At 42.6% G+C, this 18,871-nt stretch overlaps 1 protein-coding gene across 12 annotated transcripts in view; it reads left to right on the forward strand.

Annotated features, from left to right (window-relative positions):
* The first annotated feature begins 85 nt into the window (after positions 1-85).
* Positions 86-18,871, forward strand: part of EP400 (E1A binding protein p400) — a 47,213-nt gene continuing 28,427 nt past the window's right edge. For 10 of the 12 annotated variants that reach the window (XM_053959093.1, XM_053959094.1, XM_053959097.1 and 7 more), the window contains exons 1-16: positions 86-148; positions 2,200-3,552; positions 9,389-9,479; positions 9,889-9,996; positions 10,703-11,082; positions 11,302-11,607; positions 11,754-11,939; positions 13,301-13,441; positions 13,553-13,631; positions 13,919-13,965; positions 14,986-15,043; positions 15,745-15,834; positions 16,997-17,104; positions 17,695-17,888; positions 18,082-18,259; positions 18,704-18,840. In XM_053959093.1, the coding sequence (XP_053815068.1) occupies positions 2,230-3,552; positions 9,389-9,479; positions 9,889-9,996; positions 10,703-11,082; positions 11,302-11,607; positions 11,754-11,939; positions 13,301-13,441; positions 13,553-13,631; positions 13,919-13,965; positions 14,986-15,043; positions 15,745-15,834; positions 16,997-17,104; positions 17,695-17,888; positions 18,082-18,259; positions 18,704-18,840 (3,426 nt within the window). In that variant the 5' untranslated portion in view covers positions 86-148; positions 2,200-2,229. The remainder of the gene's footprint in view (positions 149-2,199; positions 3,553-9,388; positions 9,480-9,888; positions 9,997-10,702; positions 11,083-11,301; positions 11,608-11,753; positions 11,940-13,300; positions 13,442-13,552; positions 13,632-13,918; positions 13,966-14,985; positions 15,044-15,744; positions 15,835-16,996; positions 17,105-17,694; positions 17,889-18,081; positions 18,260-18,703; positions 18,841-18,871) is intronic. The other 2 variants (XM_053959101.1, XM_053959100.1) reach the window with 2 other exon arrangements.

The following is an 18,871-nucleotide window of genomic DNA, read 5'->3' on the forward strand; positions in this document are numbered from 1 at the left end:
GCGCAGGCGCGGCCCTGGCGCAGGCGCGGCGCGGCCCGCGGGTGCCGGCGCAGGCGCGGCGGGACGCGGTTTGTCTCCTGCCGGCGCTGGTAGCGGCGCCCCCGCCCGCGCTTCCTGCCCGCAGCGAATGGAACCCGCGGCGCCCGCGGTAAGTGCGGCCCGCGGGGCCCGCCCGGGCCCGGCTGCGCGCCCCGCTCCGCCCCGAACGGCCCCCGGCAGCCCCGCCGCCGCACCGGGGGCGGCCGCGGAGGGACGGGCCCGCCCGGCGCGGGGCGGGGGGACGCGGGGCGGGCAAGGCCGGGCCGGGCCGGGGGAGCGCGGCCCCGGCGGGGGGAGCCCCGGGCTGGGGGGAGTCCCTGCGGAGCGGCGGCGGGGCCGGGCTGCGGCCCCGACCGGGCGGCCCCGCCGCGCTGCTCGCACACAAAAGGCGATCCCTGCTTCGGGACCTCCCTTATCGGCCTGTAATTAATTAAGTGTTTTCACTGGGGCCATAAGTGTTAGTGAGGTGCGGGTAATTAAAATAATAAGACCTTGTTACTGGTGGTATCGTTTGGATCTTAATTATTTGATATCGGCGCTGTGAAGTAACCACAATACCTCGAAGAATTTCAGTATTGTTAAGTCTTTTGGAAAAGGGGCCTGTAAGGAGTGCAGCTTTTTCCCCTTCCCGCTCTACTGAGGGAGCTCGCTCAGGTCTGAGCTCCGGGGAGTGGGAGAGCCGAGACCCGCCGGGGTGAGCCCCGGTGCGGAGAGCCGAAACCCGCCGGGGTGAGAGCCCCGGTGCGGAGAGCCGAGACCCGCCGGGGCGAGCCCCGGTGCGGAGAGCCGAGACCCGCCGGGGTGAGCCCCGGTGCGGAGAGCCGAGACCCGCCGGGATGAGCCCCGGTGCGGAGAGCCGAGACCCGCCGGGGCGAGCCCCGGTGCGGAGAGCCGAGACCCGCCGGGGCGAGCCCCGGTGCGGAGAGCCGAGACCCGCCGGGGCGAACCCCGGTGCGGGAGAGGCGGAACCCGGCCGGAGGAGCCGCTGTACCGGCTGCGCTCCCCGGTACTCCCGGCACGGGAGGTCCCGGGCTCTCGGCCCCCTGTCGCTGCTGGCACGTGTGTGACAGCGCTGCTTTATTCCACCTTCCCGGATAGCCGCCTCTTTCCCGAGGCAAGGAAGGGACTGTCCATCCCCAGAGCTTGGGCAGATGGCTGCAGACAGCGGAGGGCTGTGATGTGCTCCCTGCCTGGGCAGCGCCCGCTGCATCCCACCGCTTCCCAGCAGTGCTGCCGTGCCGGTGTGCTGCTGCCTGTTGCCGCCTGCGACCAGCTCGGAGTTAGGAACACAAAGGAGTGGCAGCATGTTTGTGTATGTTTGGCCTGAAATGCTAAAAGTGAAAGTGTTGCTTTCAAAAGAGTGGAGAGATTTTGAAAGGAAAAAAAAAACCAAAAACATCAGGTTTCATTTTCTCTTGCTGCTATTTCTGTGTGAGTCCCAGCCCCGAATCTACCTGTCAGTGCATGTCATTGGAATTTTTGTTTGTCTGTGATTGAAATACAAAACCGGAAAGTTTTGGGATTTCAGGGTAGCTTGACTCAATAAACAGCATTTTAAATGAAATACAGATTTGGTTAATTTTTGTCTCTTTATGTGTTCTGAAGGAAAGAGAAGGCAAAGTTAAGGATCGAGTACAATAGTTTTACATACATTTAGGTGACTTGGCCTTCAGTAGCTAGAACAATAAAATTGAATAGTCTGTCTATTTTCTAATTTTTAGTTGCTTTTGAAACAATGAACTATATGTTTTAGCAATTACAATAACTTTGCATTAAGAGTTAAAAGCACTGAAACATTGGTAATAATGAACACAAATAAAGAGTAGATGCCTTTGATGCTGGAGACCGTAATTTCTTAAAGTTCCACAGCAAAGGAAAAAGTCCTGTTCATTCTTTTTTTTATTATTTGAAGTCATTCTACCTAGCTAAGGGCAACACAAGACTATTCAATAGCAGCATTAGCTGGAGAAATTTATGAGGGATTTAAGTGAGATTTTGTTGTGCTGAGGGTCTTGGATAATTTGAAACATCTTAAGTAACTGCAAAACCAGGATAACAGAATTCTTATTACAAGGTAATCTTTCTAGTTGTAACTAAATAGTTTCAGTTGCAGAATAGTTTTTATATTCCCTGAATGTCTGTTTTTGTGTATTTCTTTAGACTATACTGTAAAACGTTAGATCAGTGAGAATGCACCATGGCAATGGTCCTCAGAATGCCCAGCGCCAGCTGCAGAGATCCAGGTCCTTCACAGGCAGTGAGGGAGAAGAGCAACAGGCAAATTTACCCCAGTCCCCCGCAGCCTCTTTCGCACCTTCTGCAAGTCCCTCAGCGCCGCAGTCGCCCAGTTACCAAATCCAGCAGTTCATCATGAGCCGGAGCCCGGTGGCCGGGCAGAACGTGAACATCACCCTGCAGAACGTGGGCCCGGTGGCCTCGGGCAACCAGCAGATCACGCTCACCCCGCTGCCGCTCCCAAACCCGACGTCCCCGAGCTTTCAGTTCAGCCCCCAGCAGAGGCGCTTTGAGCATGGATCCCCCTCGTACATCCAGGTCACCTCTCCGCTGCCCCAGCAAGTGCAGTCCCAGAGCCCCACCCAGCCCAACCCGGTGCCGGTGCAGGCGCTGCCCAACGTCCGGGCGGGCACCCCCGGGCCTGGCCTGGGCATGTGCAGCCAGAGCCCCACCAGAGGGTTTGTGGATGCCAGCGTGCTCGTGAGACAGATCAGCCTGAGTCCATCCAACGGCGGACACTTCGTGTACCAAGAAGGACCGGGGATTGCACAGATTGCTCAAGGAGCTGCTGCACAAGTGCAGCTTCCGCCGTCTGCGCCGCCTGCCACGGTGAGGGAGCGCAGGCTTTCGCAGCCCCACTCGCAGTCTGGGGGCACCATCCACCACCTCGGCCCTCAGAGCCCCGTGGCCAGCGGGGCAAATATGCAATCTTTGACTAGCCCGGGCCACATCACGACGACCAGCTTGCCACCCCAAATCAGCAATATTATCCAGGGGCAGCTTATGCAGCAGCAGCAGCAAGTGCTTCAAGGGCAGCAGCTGAGTAGACCCATTGGATTTGACAGGACTTCTGGTGGATTGATAGCAGGGGTTGGAGGACCGAGTGCGTTTGGAATGACATCACCTCCTCCTCCCACAAGTCCTTCACGGGCCACTGTGCCACAGGGGCTGTCGAGTCTTCCTCTCACTCCTACAGCTAACACAGCAGTGAAAAAACAGCCCAAAAAGTTGGAGGAGATTCCTCCTGCCAACCAAGAAACTGCTCAAATGAGAAAACTATGTTTGGATCATCACCACAAGCAGATGGAAATTCTTAAGGAAACTTTTAAGGAATGTTTAATTGAACTGTTTTTCCTGCAACATCTTCAAGGGAATATGATGGACTTTTTAGCTTTTAAGAAGAAACATTGTGTTCCTCTGCAAGCATACCTGAGGCAAAATGACTTGGATCTGGAGGAAGAAGAAGAGGAGGAACAATCTGAGGTCATCAATGATGAGGTAAGAAACTTTGTTGGAATAAAATCATAGATGAAGTTGTAGCACTGGGATTGTGAAGTGTTAAAGAATAGGACAGGACATGAAAAATCATTTTTGCTTGGTGAAGTATGGCAGTTTTTCATAAAATAGTTGGCCTGAAAGAATGCAGTTCTGCTGGGTAGTGTGATTGGATGGTTGGTTTGAGTGTGCTGTTAGATTTTTGGGTTTAAAATAAAAGCATAGAGAGGGAGCTTTAACTGTTCTAGCTTTAGCTATCCTAGCTGCTGTCGTAAAGCTGTCCTAGCTTTAACAAATAAAGATGGTAGAAGTGTGGAAATGGTTTTAAGCTCTCAGAATGGTTATGACTGGGAATTGTAGTTTGAATTTCACTTAACTAGACTTGGACAAACCAAAAAAGAATGAGCAAAAGCATTACAAGAGGTTAACCTGACTCATGTGACTGCTAATCATAGATGTCACTGAAGTTCAATGTTGCTGCAGCCAACAAAAAAAGTGAATAAATCTGATTAGTGAAGGAGAACATGTGTATGGGTCCACAGTCATGTATTACATTATTCAGGGTGCCCTGGAGCTCTGTGTGTGAGCTGCTGTTTAAAGGATTAACAACCAGCACTTACAGAATGGACATTGACAAGTTCACTTTGTTACTTATGCAAAGGTTTAAATTGCTAACTTGAATTCACTGCTTATTGATGGCAAAGAACTTGAAAGAAGCTTGCCACAAACAGGTGCTGTGCAGCTTTTCCTGCATGTTTGTACCCATCTGTGGGTGCTGGAGCACTGGTCTGGTGCAGAGCCTGCCCACAAGCCAACATGGCAAGTGGTTGCAGCAGGATAGATAGAACTGATGCCCCTGCACCACTTGGCACTCAAAAATATCTTCTAAAATTTATGAATTATGTAGCTGCCACTTAGTAGAAGAACCAATATTATGTAAAGAACCTCGTTTTGCTTTGAATGCCTTTTGGAAATGAGTGCCTTCACTGAAATTTGATGACTCTTAGGCATGCATCATTAGCAATCATACCTTCAGTTGGAATTTGTGGGAAATTTTAACAGAATAATGGCTGAAGTTTAATTTTTTTAGTACTTTGTTGTATAAGCTTCTTAATTAGGAAAAATATATTTCTGCTTGTGACAGTTATTGACAATTTTGAAGGAATCACTATATAGTAACATAAAAGCTAGCCTGTTATTGTAATGTACTGACAATGGATATTCAGTATTTTTTTTTTCACCTGGTTTGTGTTTTGTCAAATTGTTTAGGTGTTCTTGTTGGGTTGCGTGTTTGTCAGCTGAAATAACCAGGTATTTTTAACTACCATCTGCACACTTTGAGGGATCTTTAGGGGGTGTAAATGGTACAGGTTCCTTGAAGTGAGTGGTGCTGCTACACTTTAAATGAGTTGAGGCTCTACCCCGTGGTGTTTTGGGTTGAGAATTTGCTGTACTTCGCTGCCTTCTTGTGGTGGATCCTCTTTTGTTTGTGGAAGCTTCTTGTCCCTGTAACTGCTGGAGAATTTTGCAAAGTGCAACAGCAAAAGTCTTTATGTGTTTTCAAGTGATGAATCCTTCTGAAAGATTAAGACATCTTTTGATTATGTTCTTTCTTTGTATTTTGTTGTTGTCTTCTGTTTTATTTCCCCTTCCCCTCTTTATCACTTTCTGCTAAAGCAACACGCTTCATCCCTTGCCTGGAAGGTTGATTTCTTTGGGAATTCGAGGGGAGAGTGAATGGTGGCTGTGCTCATTGCTTAAATAAATGTTGAAGCTCTCTTACGTTCAAACTGTCTGTCATGCTAATTTGTTGTCTGTTAGCAGCAGCAATCATTCAATTTAAAACACACTTTTATGTTAACTGGATTTAAGAAAACATTTCCAGTGACGAGAAGTCACAATAAACAGTCAAGGCTGTGCTCTGTTCTGCTATTAAAAGTAAGACAGAACTCTAAAAATGGGCTGTGCTCAAAACAAGTTGTACTGGTGGTGGTTTAGTTATTATCCCCTCTTCAGTGAGGTGCCATCAGTACCAAAGGAGTGTGTTGAACAGTTAAAAAAAAGAGAAACTTCTAAAAAGAAAATGATTCTCCCTTCTTTTTTTTTTTTTCCCAAAATATTTCTCTCAGGTAAAGGTTGTGACAGGAAAGGATGGGCAGACTGGTACTCCTGTCGCTATAGCAACCCAGCTTCCTCCAAATGTTTCTGCTGCTTTTTCATCCCAGCAGCAACCATTTCAGGTACTTTTCAATGGTTCTAAAATGTAGTTTCATCCCAGATTTTTTTTCTTCATTCAGATTTGATATTTCTTAGATGAATTAGAATTTTCCCAAGAGCCCATCCCTTATCATCTAAACAAAACCAAAAAACTTCTGCAGTCTTCAAATGCATCAGTATAACTGAAGCCTTGAGGAAGTTAAAGCTTTGTCTCCAGGTTGCTGGCTTATTGCATTAACTTTCAGCTTGAATGTTTTCACTTTGGTTTGTTTGTCTTTTGTATCCCTAATGCATTTGGTTCATTTGTGCATTCTGCCTAGTGATGATATGGATTCTTTGTCTGTGGCATTGTAATTGTGGATTTCTTCTAAAATTCTTTTCTTTTTTTTTTTTCTTCCCCTTATGTATTAAAGGTTTTGAGTGTGGCTACAGAAGGTTTTGGATTTGCCTTCCCTGAAATGAGTTAAACAACAGTACTAATCCTCTGACACAATTTGTTTTAAATAATTAACAGCTTTCCATTAGCTCTGCCATAAATGTTGGGAAGAAGAAGCAGAAGTGCTTATTTTTATTATAAAAGTCCTTTTTAACAATTTTTTCTTTTTTCATGAGGAATGCTGGAGAAAGCCAAGAAATAAATGTGCTAATCAGTTAAAATGTTTGTGGATCAGTGATGATACAACTTTTCAGTTTGGTGTGGTTTTATGCAGCTGCCTTCAACACTGTTACCCAGACATCACTGCATACATACCCTGAGAAGTAATATTCCCTAATTCCATCTGCAACTAAAATATTTACCTTTTAGCTCAGTGATACTCTTAGCAGGTGTTACAGGGTGAATTACTCTGCTGTACCACAGCAGCTGTACGGGCTGCCTTTGTCTAGGCTTTGGAAATGGAAAGTGAAATGAAATACAAGATGTGTTGTGTTCCTGTGTGCAACAAATGGGATGTTCCCTGTGATATTGTACAAAGGAGTTGTGCAGCAAAGGGGATTGCACTGAGAGCTCTTCCTTAGGGCCAGTACTGACATGCCTTGGAAGTCTCCTTAGGTAGTCAGGCTTCATTTAAGCTGTTTAAAATAGCTAATATTATGTCAGGTTATTTATTGTAGTGATTAGAGTTACCACCAAGCTGTAGCTGCACTTTTGAAGGTATTGTACCATATCAGACCAGTTTCAGGGAAACTGGTTCATGCTAAAAATGCACAAAACTGTCTGTGTGGTACTGACCTTTTAGCACAAACTGCTAACAGAAAGTGGCATTTCTTTCCATCAGTCTTGCTCTTTGCAAATGTTTATGGAGAAATAATGTATCCCAATCAGCATCACCATTCAAATCCCAGGGCAGAAGTGCAGTGCTCAGAGTGATTATTGTGTGCATGCTGCATAATAATGACCTCAGGACAACTACATTATTTTAATTAAAATTAGGACAGTTTTAGTCTAATATTGGTATGTGACTGCAATTTATAAAGACATAACATGTCTGGTCTCTGAAGAGTCTGCCTAAATTACATGGTGATAATGCAGACAGCTGGGAGGCATATTCTTAAGAAAATGTCAGTCAAAAATCCTAAAGTAGAGATACAGCCTGAAACTGTGGGTATGCAGTCATCCAGAGGGAGAGAGCATGTGAAATAAATGGCATTTAATGTGGAGTTCGAAGAATATGGTTTCTTAAACTAATGTCCCAGCAGCCTCCAATGCAAATGGGACATAAACTGAATTTGTTAGTCAGTTTAGGAGCATTTACATAATCAATTCTTGTTGCTTATTTTGAAAATTCTGTGAATGCCTAGGTCTGTGATGCTCTGCCAGACACTGGCTGTTGGACCTGAAATATGCTGTATGTCTATTTTGTGACAAGACAAATATTTGAAAACTTAATCCCTATTGAGTGTGAAATGGCAGTGAACTGTGAATATGAGTCAGAGATACTTAAAATCAGAATTTACATCTTAAGGCTGTAGCTGTATCACTGGAGTGGCTGCAAATACCCTCAGAGCAGCAAAGAGATTAAGTGTTATTAATTCATAGCTATTGATTGAGCCTGAGGGGCATGAGATATATTCAGCTCAAAAAGGAGCATTTGAAACTCAGTCACTGTAGGTGATGTTGGCTGTGATTATGAATACCATGCAGTGAAGCACTGAAGATGCAGGATGTCACTGCTGTGATTTATTTCAGCATAGACTGCTGTTTACCTCTGTGGATTTAATTTACATTGGTAAAATTTTGTTTAAAATCAGAGGAGAAAATACCTGTGAATAAAGTAAAAAATTGTAATGGGAAATTACTGCCCGTTGTGTTGTCATCAAAAAATTTCACAACATTTACAAACCCTTACTATACCTCAACACGTTTAAGGCTCTCACCATTAGACGAGAACACTTTGAGTACTACAGTGCTAAATTAATTCATTTCCCAGGATGCAGAGACTGCCATACATAAACTCTGTGTTTGTATTTTCTGGTGGAATCTCTTTAACACATTTTTTGGGATAGCCCTTATTTTTCTCATATTAAATTTCATAGTAGTATATATGGTTACAGCATGGCCAAATATTGAGAAGTTAAAAATGACTTGGAAACTCACTGAAAGGAATTGGACTTGCACAGACACTGATGGACATTAATAAGTACTTGCCAGTATGCTGAGGGCCCAAAGAGCATGAAAATTGTCATATACCCAAATCTGTGTGCTTCAATAATCCTGTATGTGAGCCTGTCACCTGTGCTTGATGCTGAAGGGATTCTCTGGGACAGGTTCTTGCCATCATTGCTGATATTAAATGTAGTTATTTAAAAATAAAGCTTGAATTGCACTGTGTAATCTTACTGAAGCTAAATTCCAGCTTGCTGAATCAGAACCCAGTGATTCCTTTTGCATCTCGATATCAACAGTGCTCTTCCAGGCTTAATTCATAGTTTGTGTGCTGTTTATGCTCAGACAAAATGGATAGTAATTTCTGTGAGCTCTGATGTCACCTTAGCCTTATGACAATATTGTTTTTCCTCACTGAGTTTATTCATGAGACTCATTTTGCCAGCTGTGCAAACAGGTACAAGTCCAGCATCTGGAAAACTGGAACTGGAACTTGTGTACCATGGCTGAGGTTCTTTATTCCATCTTCCTAGCTTTTTTCTGAAATATTTCAACAGTAACTCTCACAAAACTCTATCCTGAGAGTGCTGGAGACTCAAATAAGCTTAAGCTGTTTTCAGGATGAGGATGAATTTGCGTTACTGATGTTTCACACAGATATAATACACTAATGAAAGTTTCCATTAATTAAATAAAAAAAGTAACAAAAAGTACTGGGCAAGTTTGTTTTTTACATATCCCATTTTCCTGAGTTTGGTATCACTTAACAAAATGTAGGTGTGCATTATATATAAACTACTTCATCACTGTAAAATGTAAACTCAACGAAGAGTATTTGTGCATTGTGGACAACTAAAATTCATAGCAGATACTGAATGAGTCTTGTTTCCTTTGTTGTACAGCTGTTCTGAAGGACTTTTTTCTGTGCTGGCCTCCTTAGATCTGCTTGTAAATTCTCTCCTGGTGTCAGACCATCTGCAGATTGAACTTCTGTGATTTGTTTTCTTTCCCCTGTAGCAAACGCATACAGGGACTCCAGCGACGGGGACTGTGAGCACCATAGAGATTGAAGCTTTTAAGAGACAGCAGCAGGCCCTTGCACCAGCAGGTATGTTCCACAGGCACCATTCCACTTCCATCCTCCTTTTTTTTCCAAACAGTGATTGGAGCCCACTGTTCAAAAATACATTTTTGCCTCACCTTGGGAATCACCAGATCCTTAGGACTATCTACTGTGACTGGTGCTGTGGGAAGAATGCACTCCACTCCCAGTAGATAGGCCTGGATTTGGCAGGCATGGAGACATGGTTAGGTTGATTGTTCTGGCTGAGAAGATTGGAGATGGCCAACTTGAAGTCAGAGGGACTCTGCCCCTGGAGCATGTTCTTCATAAATGCTACACATGTACAGTAGTTGTAGCTTTCGGAGCTGATGGTGGAATCATGTGTAGTAGTTTGCTTTGTAAAATTGAACCCATTCCATTATACCATGCCATAAATGGAATTTGAATATCACAGATTCGTCTAAGAGACCACGAATTGAAGTGGGCCGTCATGGGATGGTTTTTCAGCACCCGGGTGTGGCTTCAGGAGTTCCTCTTCAACAGCTAATGCCAACTGCACAAGGTACTGTGTCACCACATGCCAGCTGCACATTAATTTCACAAGGAGATGTTGGTGATGGAACTAGAAACTTGGGCTTCCGGCCTGCCAAGATCCTAGTCCCACCACACACTTCTCCATGTAAATTAATACTTGGTATGCAATGCCTGGTTTGTTTAAGGAGCTGAGTGACGGGCTCCAAAGGTGCATGTGGGCATGGAAATACGTCACAGGTGCTGATGCAAAATGGCCAATCTGAGAATTCTGGAACGGAACCAATGATTTGTGAAAAGGAAACCATCTAATTGGAACATCATGGCAAATTCTTATTCATTAGTCATGCCAAGCTTTAGAATATGTGTTAGAGTGAATGTGTTCTTAGAAAGAACTAAGTAGTGTTTAGACTTCATGCTGGTATCTTAGGTTAAATTCCATTAGTTCACCAATCCTTTTTTTTTTTGAGTACACAAAATTTAGAAGACCTATAATGACATGCTCTTTTTTAGTTGCTGTGCTCCAAATTTTAGTTACAGTCCTATGCATGAAGTACTTTGTTGTTTATTGTAATGGTGATTTATTTTGTGATTGTGATGTGGTATTTTCAAGTGATGGTGTCTTGTGGCAAAGTAAGTAACAAAACCACTTTATTTGCAGTCGATTTCCTCCTTAAATCAACAGAGAGCATCGGACGATTTAATCTCACCTGCACGTGTCTCCTCTTGCCCTGCAGGTGGGATGCCTCCCACTCCGCAGACGGTGCAGCTGACGGGGCAGAAGCAGAGCCAGCAGCAGTACGACCCCTCCAAGGGCCCTCCGGTGCAGAACGCGGCCAGCCTGCACACGCCGCCGCCGCAGCTGCCGGCGCGCCTGCAGCCCGCCAACGTCCCCATGGCGTCGCTGCCCGCCACCCTGCAGCTCCCGCAGCAGCAGCCTCAGCTCGTGGAGCCTCCAGCCCAGCCGCAGATCCAGGTGAAGATCCAGCCCCAAAGTGTGCCCCTGACGGCCGCTCCGCTTCCAGCGCCGCTGCAGCAGCAGGTGCCGCCAGCGATCCACGTGCAAGGACAGGCGCCCAGCCAAGCGTCGCAGCCGCAAGCTACCATACAGCAGCAGGTACGGGAGCGTTATGGGGTGGACATGGGTTTGTTCCATGGCCAGTAAAGCCTAAGAATGCTGTCTTCCTCTCAATTCCACTGGACACTTAAATCCTCTCCTTGTAAAAATGCAGGTCTACATTTGTTATTAAGTTAAGGTCTCCGTTATGTTCTGCTGTAGTGTAGACTTAAGTACTGAATCCTCAACTCATCAGTAACCAGTGTGTTTCTTGGGCAGACTGTGACTCTGACACGACCATCTGTAGATCCTGCTCAGAGTTCTCAGCGTCTTGCAGCAAATCCACTGCCACCTACCTCATCCATCGCTCCAGCAGCGATCCCAGGCACGACACCGCCTTCTCCATACCCAGTGCAAACAAACAGGACCTCTCCAGCAACCAACAAGTCCCTGTCTCCTATTGCTTCCAAGCCTCCTGGCTTAGCAGTAGCAGCAGCAGCACCTAAAACACAAAGTCCAGCTCAGAATGCAGCAGTGTTGCCGCAGGAAAACTCTCAAGACAAGCTGGCTGAGCAAGTCAAGCTGGTAAGATATTTTGTGTGTGATCCTTTTACATCTTTTCTTTTCCTGTCAGTTAATTTCTCAAGTGGGAGCAATTACTATTTTTCTCTGATTCTGTGACTTAAGGTGCATTCTGCAGCTTCACTGTAAGTCTCTGTACTTCTTTTTAGGAAAATCAAATCCACCAGCGGATAGCAGAACTGAGAAAGGAAGGTTTATGGTCCCCCAGGCGACTGCCTAAACTCCAAGAGGCTCCAAGACCAAAATCCCACTGGGATTATTTGCTGGAAGAAATGCAGTGGATGGCAACTGATTTTGCCCAGGAGAGAAAGTGGAAGATGGCAACTGCTAAGAAGGTACTTGAAAACCATTTTATAACTCAGAGCAATAAATGTTGATATCACTCAGTTTGGTAACAAAGCTATTAAGATATTTTTTGCTGCAGATAGAAGTAAAGGAAAGATGAGGCACTGACTTTTACCTCAAATGAGAAGTTTTGTTGTCAGTTTTGGATATGGCACCTGAGACAGACTGGAAGACTGGATAATTGTACAGATTGTGGATGCAAATAACAGTTTGTGGATTTTATTCCTCTGGAAATCAAATAGCTTTTTTAGGAACCCACTCAATATGTTGACTGGGTTATATTTAAATAAAAAAATGGAGTTGTAATGCCTGTCTCACAAATGAGTTATTTCCAGCCACTAAAGAGTAAATACAGAATTTTGTAAATAACTTCCCCTGGGTGTAGTTGTCTGTCTAACTATTTTTTCTTAATCTCACAGAAAAATAAGAGTAAAGACAGTAGTGGAAACATGGTAGAGTACTGTTTCCATAGGGGAAGAGAGCAGCACAGCAGGAATACAGTACTGGAATGAAAATTTGTATGGTGTGAGATGAAGTATATAAAATCTGTTAATTTACAGTAAGCAAGGGTTTTCTATGGATATCAGCAATGTTGCTTTTTTTTTTATACATTTATGACCAATTTAGGGTAATGAACAGAGCAACTGAAGGTCATTAGTTTAAATTGCCATGTTGTTTTCTACTGTATATTCTGAAATGATGGAAACTCAGAAGCAAAGTATTGAAATAATTGTATTGTTTTGTACAATAAATATCTGCATTTTGAATATAATTTAAATCTGGATTTCCATTTGTGGCCAATGGTAGGTTTTTAAGAATAGGAGAAACAGGAAGGGCAAATGTGAAATGATCCTTCCCCTGGCACTTTGCTTCAAACTTCTGGAAGTCAATGTTTTTAGGGACCTCCTGGGCTAAAGGTTGCAATCAAGTCAGTCTTAGCAGCCATTGACTGATCTTTCACTCATGTATGTACACTCTTTTTGAACTCATTTTAGCTTTGGTCTCTGACATTCTGTGGTGTGATTTCTGTGACTTCATATGTGCTGTCTGAAAAAAAGGTTTTCTTTTGTGTGTTTGCTGCTAATTTTGGTGGCTTTTTTTTCTAATTTTTTTTGTATTCAGAGAGTGAATTAAGAGTTTCCTACTTGATTGTTTAGTTATAGTTGTATTTTTTTTTCTTTGAGTTTCATGTCTGTTGCTTTACTGGCATGTAAGAATTAGAAATATTGGAGGTAAGTGCTATTGTTTAAAGCTATGGTCAACATCTGGCTGCTGATAACCACTATAATCTTAAGAAATGCAATGACATGTATTTTGAGGTAACCTAATTCAGTATTTCATGGTATTTTAGATGGTAAGAACTGTGGCTCGTTACCATGAAGAAAAGAAACTCAATGAAGAGCGAGCTAAAAGGGAGGAACAGAACAAACTGAGGAGGATTGCAGCATCCATTGCTAGAGAAATAGAGTATTTCTGGTCTAACATAGAGCAGGTAAAGTACTCACTAACTCTCGTGCAATTTGTGGTGGTTTTTTCATCTTCAGGAGTTTATTTGTAAAATAAAAGTGATTTTATTATTTATTAGACTTGCTTTATATTTCAGGTTGTTGAAATTAAACTACAAATTGAATTTCAAGAGAAAAGGAAAAAAGCTTTGAATCTAAAGAGATTTTCAAGGAAAGGTAATTATTTACCATTTCATAAGAAACATAGTCTGAATTCTGATCATATTGCTTTATATAATATCACTCAGTGCAGGTTAATCTCATTAAAATTGTGGTGGTAAAATTGTGAGTTGCTAATAATATCTTGTGAATAGATCTGAGTAATGAGTTATGGGTTTTTATGTTTTTGTGTTAGATTTTGTTAATACTTCTTGTGTTTTGTTTTGAATACATTTAAAAGTTCATGTGAGAAATGTAAAATTGCTAAGTGATGAATACATACCTCAAGTGTAATAATTTTTCAGGTAAGGATACAAAAGAAGACCTTTATTTGGAAAAAGAAAGTGAAATGGTAAGTCTTTGTTTTTTGAAACAGCCATCAAATTAGTTTAAATGTGACTACATATGTGAAAAAGTTTTGATAAAGGTGATTTTTTTTTTTAATATATGGTGATGATAAGATTTCACTGAAAAATGAGCATTCAGTCACAAGCACAAGCATAATTTTTCTTTTCTGGTTAGGAAGGGAAGTGGATTGTAGTTGGTACATGTCTTTAGTGGCTGTGAATCATTCATTCTGAGATTGAGGACCAACAAACTGTACAAATTAATTGCCAGACTTGGGCAGGAGTTTCATCTACAGTAGCCAGGGGTAGACTTTGTGGAGCATGAAATGTGTTTTCAGGTGTTCAGCAGAGATTTATCTGCTGAGAGATGAAGGTGTATGTTACAGAATGGATCAAACTGAATGAAACTTGGATATCTTTTTCCCTGGATGAAATGTGTGCTAAGCACTCCTTGGCTGTGTCTGTGCAATTGGAAAAAAATGGACAAGGGATCTGAGGCCCTGAGCCATCTGTTGTGGCACAGCTGATGCCTGTGTGCTGAAATACTCCCCTCCACCAAGCAGAATGCCTGCATCTGAATTTCCTGCTAGGAACAAGCCTTAGCATGTGTTATCAGCCAAACTGTGGCCCAGCACTGGCTGTGAGAGTTAATTGGCACAGGCTAAACAATTCTACAGAGTGCACTGGACAGCTGAGATTATTATAGGCCTGTGCCATATCCCTTTTTTATTGACTAGTGAAATAATTCAGTGCTTGAGCCAGCCTGGCTAAAGGTTTTGTACCACAGCTGGACCTGAATAATTTGACCCATGGGCAGTGGAAGTGGCTGACTACACAGTCCCATCAATTCAGAAGCAGAGTTTCTGTTTTGGCATGACCATGGAAGTGCTAATAGGTGTTAAATGTCTATCAGCAAATGCTTTTGGGATTGCAAGGTGTGTTTCGTTGTCTTCGAAAAACAAACAAACCCCCCTGCTTATCTTTTGTTTTCTCTGATTTTAAATATTACAATTATTTAATGCTAGGGGGGTTCATCATCTGGAAGGAAAAGAAAGGCAAGCACATCTTTGACTGATGAGGAAGGTAAGTCATTTCCCAAAATTTTGCATCCATAGCATAGTATATAAGTTGAATATTAAACCCACAGGTTTTCAGTCTGTTACTGTGTGGGTGTAGTGCTTTTCATGAACCAAATACCAACCTTCATCTATTTCTTAGAGACATTAGATAGTCAGTTAAATAGTAAATTATCCCTTAAAGAGCTCCAGTGAAAATCTGAAAATAACATTTTCATTGAAATGATACTGCTATCATTATTGATGGATTTTAGTTCTTTCTCTCCTCATGACTTCATTTGTCAGGCTTTACTAATGGTCTTGAAGTTCTTTTGAGTATTTTAGACTGAAATACCCATCTGCTTTGGGTCCTTTCTTATTGGTGAACACTCTGTGATGTTCCTGACAAAGGAACTCCCCTGTTCAAAGCTACAGAACAACCTGTGGTGAACATTGTCAATCAACACTTAACTGCCTTCTGTCCTGAGGCAGGAGTGCTCCTCTCCTGTTCATTTATCTTTTAAATACTGCATATAGTTGCTCTCAGATTATCTTGTTTTCCATGCATATTTAATTATTTTTAAATCCTACAGACTCTTTAAATCCTACAGATTCTTTAAATCCTACAGACATAATATTCTGTGCTCATTCACTTCAGGGGTATAGAATTACAGGCCTCCTGAATTATTGCATAATTTTAACCCAAGATTTGCATTTGTTTTCTTGCAGTTGAAGATGAAGAAGAAACAATTGAAGAACAAGAAGCTAAAGAAGGAAACATAAACCATCAAACTGAATTGTCTAATCTAGCCAAAGAAGGTAGGCATGTGGCTTGGTTCTTCTCTAGGCTGGGCTCTGAAACAACAGCTGGAAGCACACAACACTTGTTAAGTTTGTAAAGAGGATTAGAGGTGGGAGAGATATTCAGTCCTGTGTAGTCTGTGTTTAGTTTTTTCTGTTTGGAAAGCTGCAGCAGTTCATGGGATGATGATGGACATCTGCACTTTATAAAGCAGTCCTAAAGTTATCACACAAGGTGGCTTGAGAAAAAGTGGTTCTCTAGTGAAGCACTGCATTAAAACCTTACACCAAGACTCTCAACCCAAGTTCTAGGAGTGCATGATAAACACTTAATACCAGGGTTGCATCAGGTTGAACATGGACATTTTATCAACTGTCTTGAGTATCCCAGAAGGGTTTTGTGACTGACTTGGTAGGTCCAAAAGGACACTTAAGTGCTGATCTTGAAGGGGGGGTATAAATATTTGAAGATAAGGTGCTTTTAGAGACAGAGCTCTGGCTAGCAGCTCTCATTAGCAATGTAATTGCTATGCTGAGCTTGATGTGTGCAAAGTACCCCACAGAGATGTGTCACTTACCCTGGTAAAAGCAGATTTTTAGAGGCAACGCTGCCCATTAGGCTGAGCGTGCCTGGCGATGAACACGCGGTTTCCAGATCTGTTTGGCAGCTTAGTGGCTGCACTGAACTGGCCAGTTGGAGGGATTATAAGCCTTGGCCAGTCAGCCAAGTTCCTAATGAGAATGTTTGCTGATTGATTGGCCACTGCCAGCATGTACATTCCTACTTTAACAGCTCAGACAAGGGATCCTGGAGTTACAGCTCAGTTTTGAAACTCAGTTTTAAAACTTTTGAAGTCTTGCATTGTCTTCCTACCACTCAGCTGCATTTGATTCCCCTACCTTCCCAACTGGGGATTTACTGAGGGTTGTAGGGTGTGCTTGTAATACAGTAAAAAGCAGGGTATGGGAGCAAACTTCTTGGTGTAGTGCCAAGTGTTCTCTGTAATCAAGGTTATTAAATAAATACTGCCATCATTCCCTTAATAATTACTTCTGAAGTTAACTTCTGATTAGTAAACTGGCTTTATGCAATTGTGAAGAATGCAATGAGATTATAATTAATAGTATCTATTGTTCCAAGTTTTGGTATTTTTAACTTCCATCCTTTAATAACCTTCAGCTGAATTGCCTCTGGAAGATTTGGTAAAGATGTATGAAGGTGCCTTTGCAGAAAATTTTCACTGGCCCCAGCCAAAGCCTGACAGTGAAGAGGAGAGCAGTGAGGAAGGTAAATTACTCGATGTTTAGAAGGACTTGTACTGATTTACATGGTGAAATAAGTTGCTTGGCTCTTCAGGACTCTCTGAAAAGACATTTTGTTCTAGGGGAAAACACATCTTGAGTGAATCACATTTAAAATTTCTCAGTTTGTGAAAAGAGGGCAGTGTTTGCCTGTCCTAAAGTGAAGATGTGTGAGATTTTCAAGAACAGTACTGAGCCATAGAAAAGCTTCTCTACACTGAATTAAACAGCACACTTTATAGGTAGCTGTAATTACACCTCTGTTCTATGATGTTCATGATGATAGAACTACATACTTGAAGATAGATTTTAAATAGAGTGAGAGGACCTCCCTAGAAGTTGTGGAAAGCTAATGGTCATGTTAGCCTAGCTAGTGTGCATGTCCAGAACATGTACATGAACCTGAGCTTAGGCTATTTGCATTTTACCTGAACTAGGCTGAAAATCATAGAAATGCTTTTAAAAGTTAGCTGCCTCATTTAGATCCATGTCTGAATCCTGGTTATCTCAGTTCCTTTGTGTTACTGCTACTGAAATTTAGTTTAAATACCACTGCAATTTTTCTTTCTCTCCTAGAAATGGAAGACCACATGTCTGATAGGGAAAGTCCCCAGAAAGAAGTTGTCCTCATAGACTCCCTTCTCAGCATTGACCAGTACAAGGGCATGGACAGGTCGAGTCCTCCCAAGAAGAACATGCGAGACATAGCAGAAGTGGCTGCTGCAGCAGAGATGTTGTTACCTAAAGGCAGCTCCAGGATAACAACAGCAGTAAGAATGCCTGTTTTCTGCTACTCTGTGTGCTGATGTTTACATGAAGAATGATTTTTTCTTCATTATTTTGTAGCTTTTAGCAAGAAATTGTTTTTTTTTTTTTTTTTATGTTACCTGTAGAATGTTTATGCTTTATGCCATGCTCTGTGAATTTAACTCAGGAAAGAATATAAAATTATTCACATTACAGGTAAAATACAACACTCCATCACTGTTGTATGGGTCTCTCAGAGAATATCAGAAGATTGGGCTGGATTGGCTGGCAAAGCTGTACAGGAAGAACCTCAATGGCATCCTGGCAGATGAGGCAGGGCTTGGAAAAACAGTGCAAATTATTGCCTTTTTTGCCCATTTGGCTTGTAATGAAGGTAAGTTCATTTGGCTAACAGTTTTAGACAGGTACTGGGCCAGCATTATCTTTGTGAATTGTAACCTAGGGTCACTTTTTTTCCCTACTGAGCTATATCAAACTTCAGTTAATGATAGGAGTAAGATTGTGTCAGAATAACTTTCTGATATTTTGTGACATAAGGGTGCTGTCTAGTCAAGTATAGTGTCTGATCAAGCTATTATCATCTAGAGATTCTTCTGAATACTTCTAAATTCTTACAGAAAAGTACAGAAAAGCCTTACAAATTGTTTAATGACTAGCAGTGGATTAGTAATTAAAATGCCTCTGTTTGTTGTTATTGGATCTCACTTTTAATGACTAATTTAGTGCAATACACTTAAAAAATCAATGGAGAATATAAGCCACATGCCTTGTTAGGAGTCTCCTTCCAGTGTTAACTGCTGTGTTTCCCCTTCTGTAGGGAACTGGGGCCCTCACCTTGTTGTTGTCCGGAGCTGTAACATATTGAAGTGGGAGCTGGAATTGAAACGCTGGTGCCCGGGGTTGAAAATACTTCTCTACTTTGGGAGCCAAAGAGAACTTAGGGCAAAAAGACAGGTGCTGTATTTTGCAACTCTTACACTGTTGC

This window comes from Vidua chalybeata, chromosome 18 (genome assembly GCF_026979565.1).
Source record: "Vidua chalybeata isolate OUT-0048 chromosome 18, bVidCha1 merged haplotype, whole genome shotgun sequence".
NCBI lineage: Eukaryota > Metazoa > Chordata > Aves > Passeriformes > Viduidae > Vidua > Vidua chalybeata.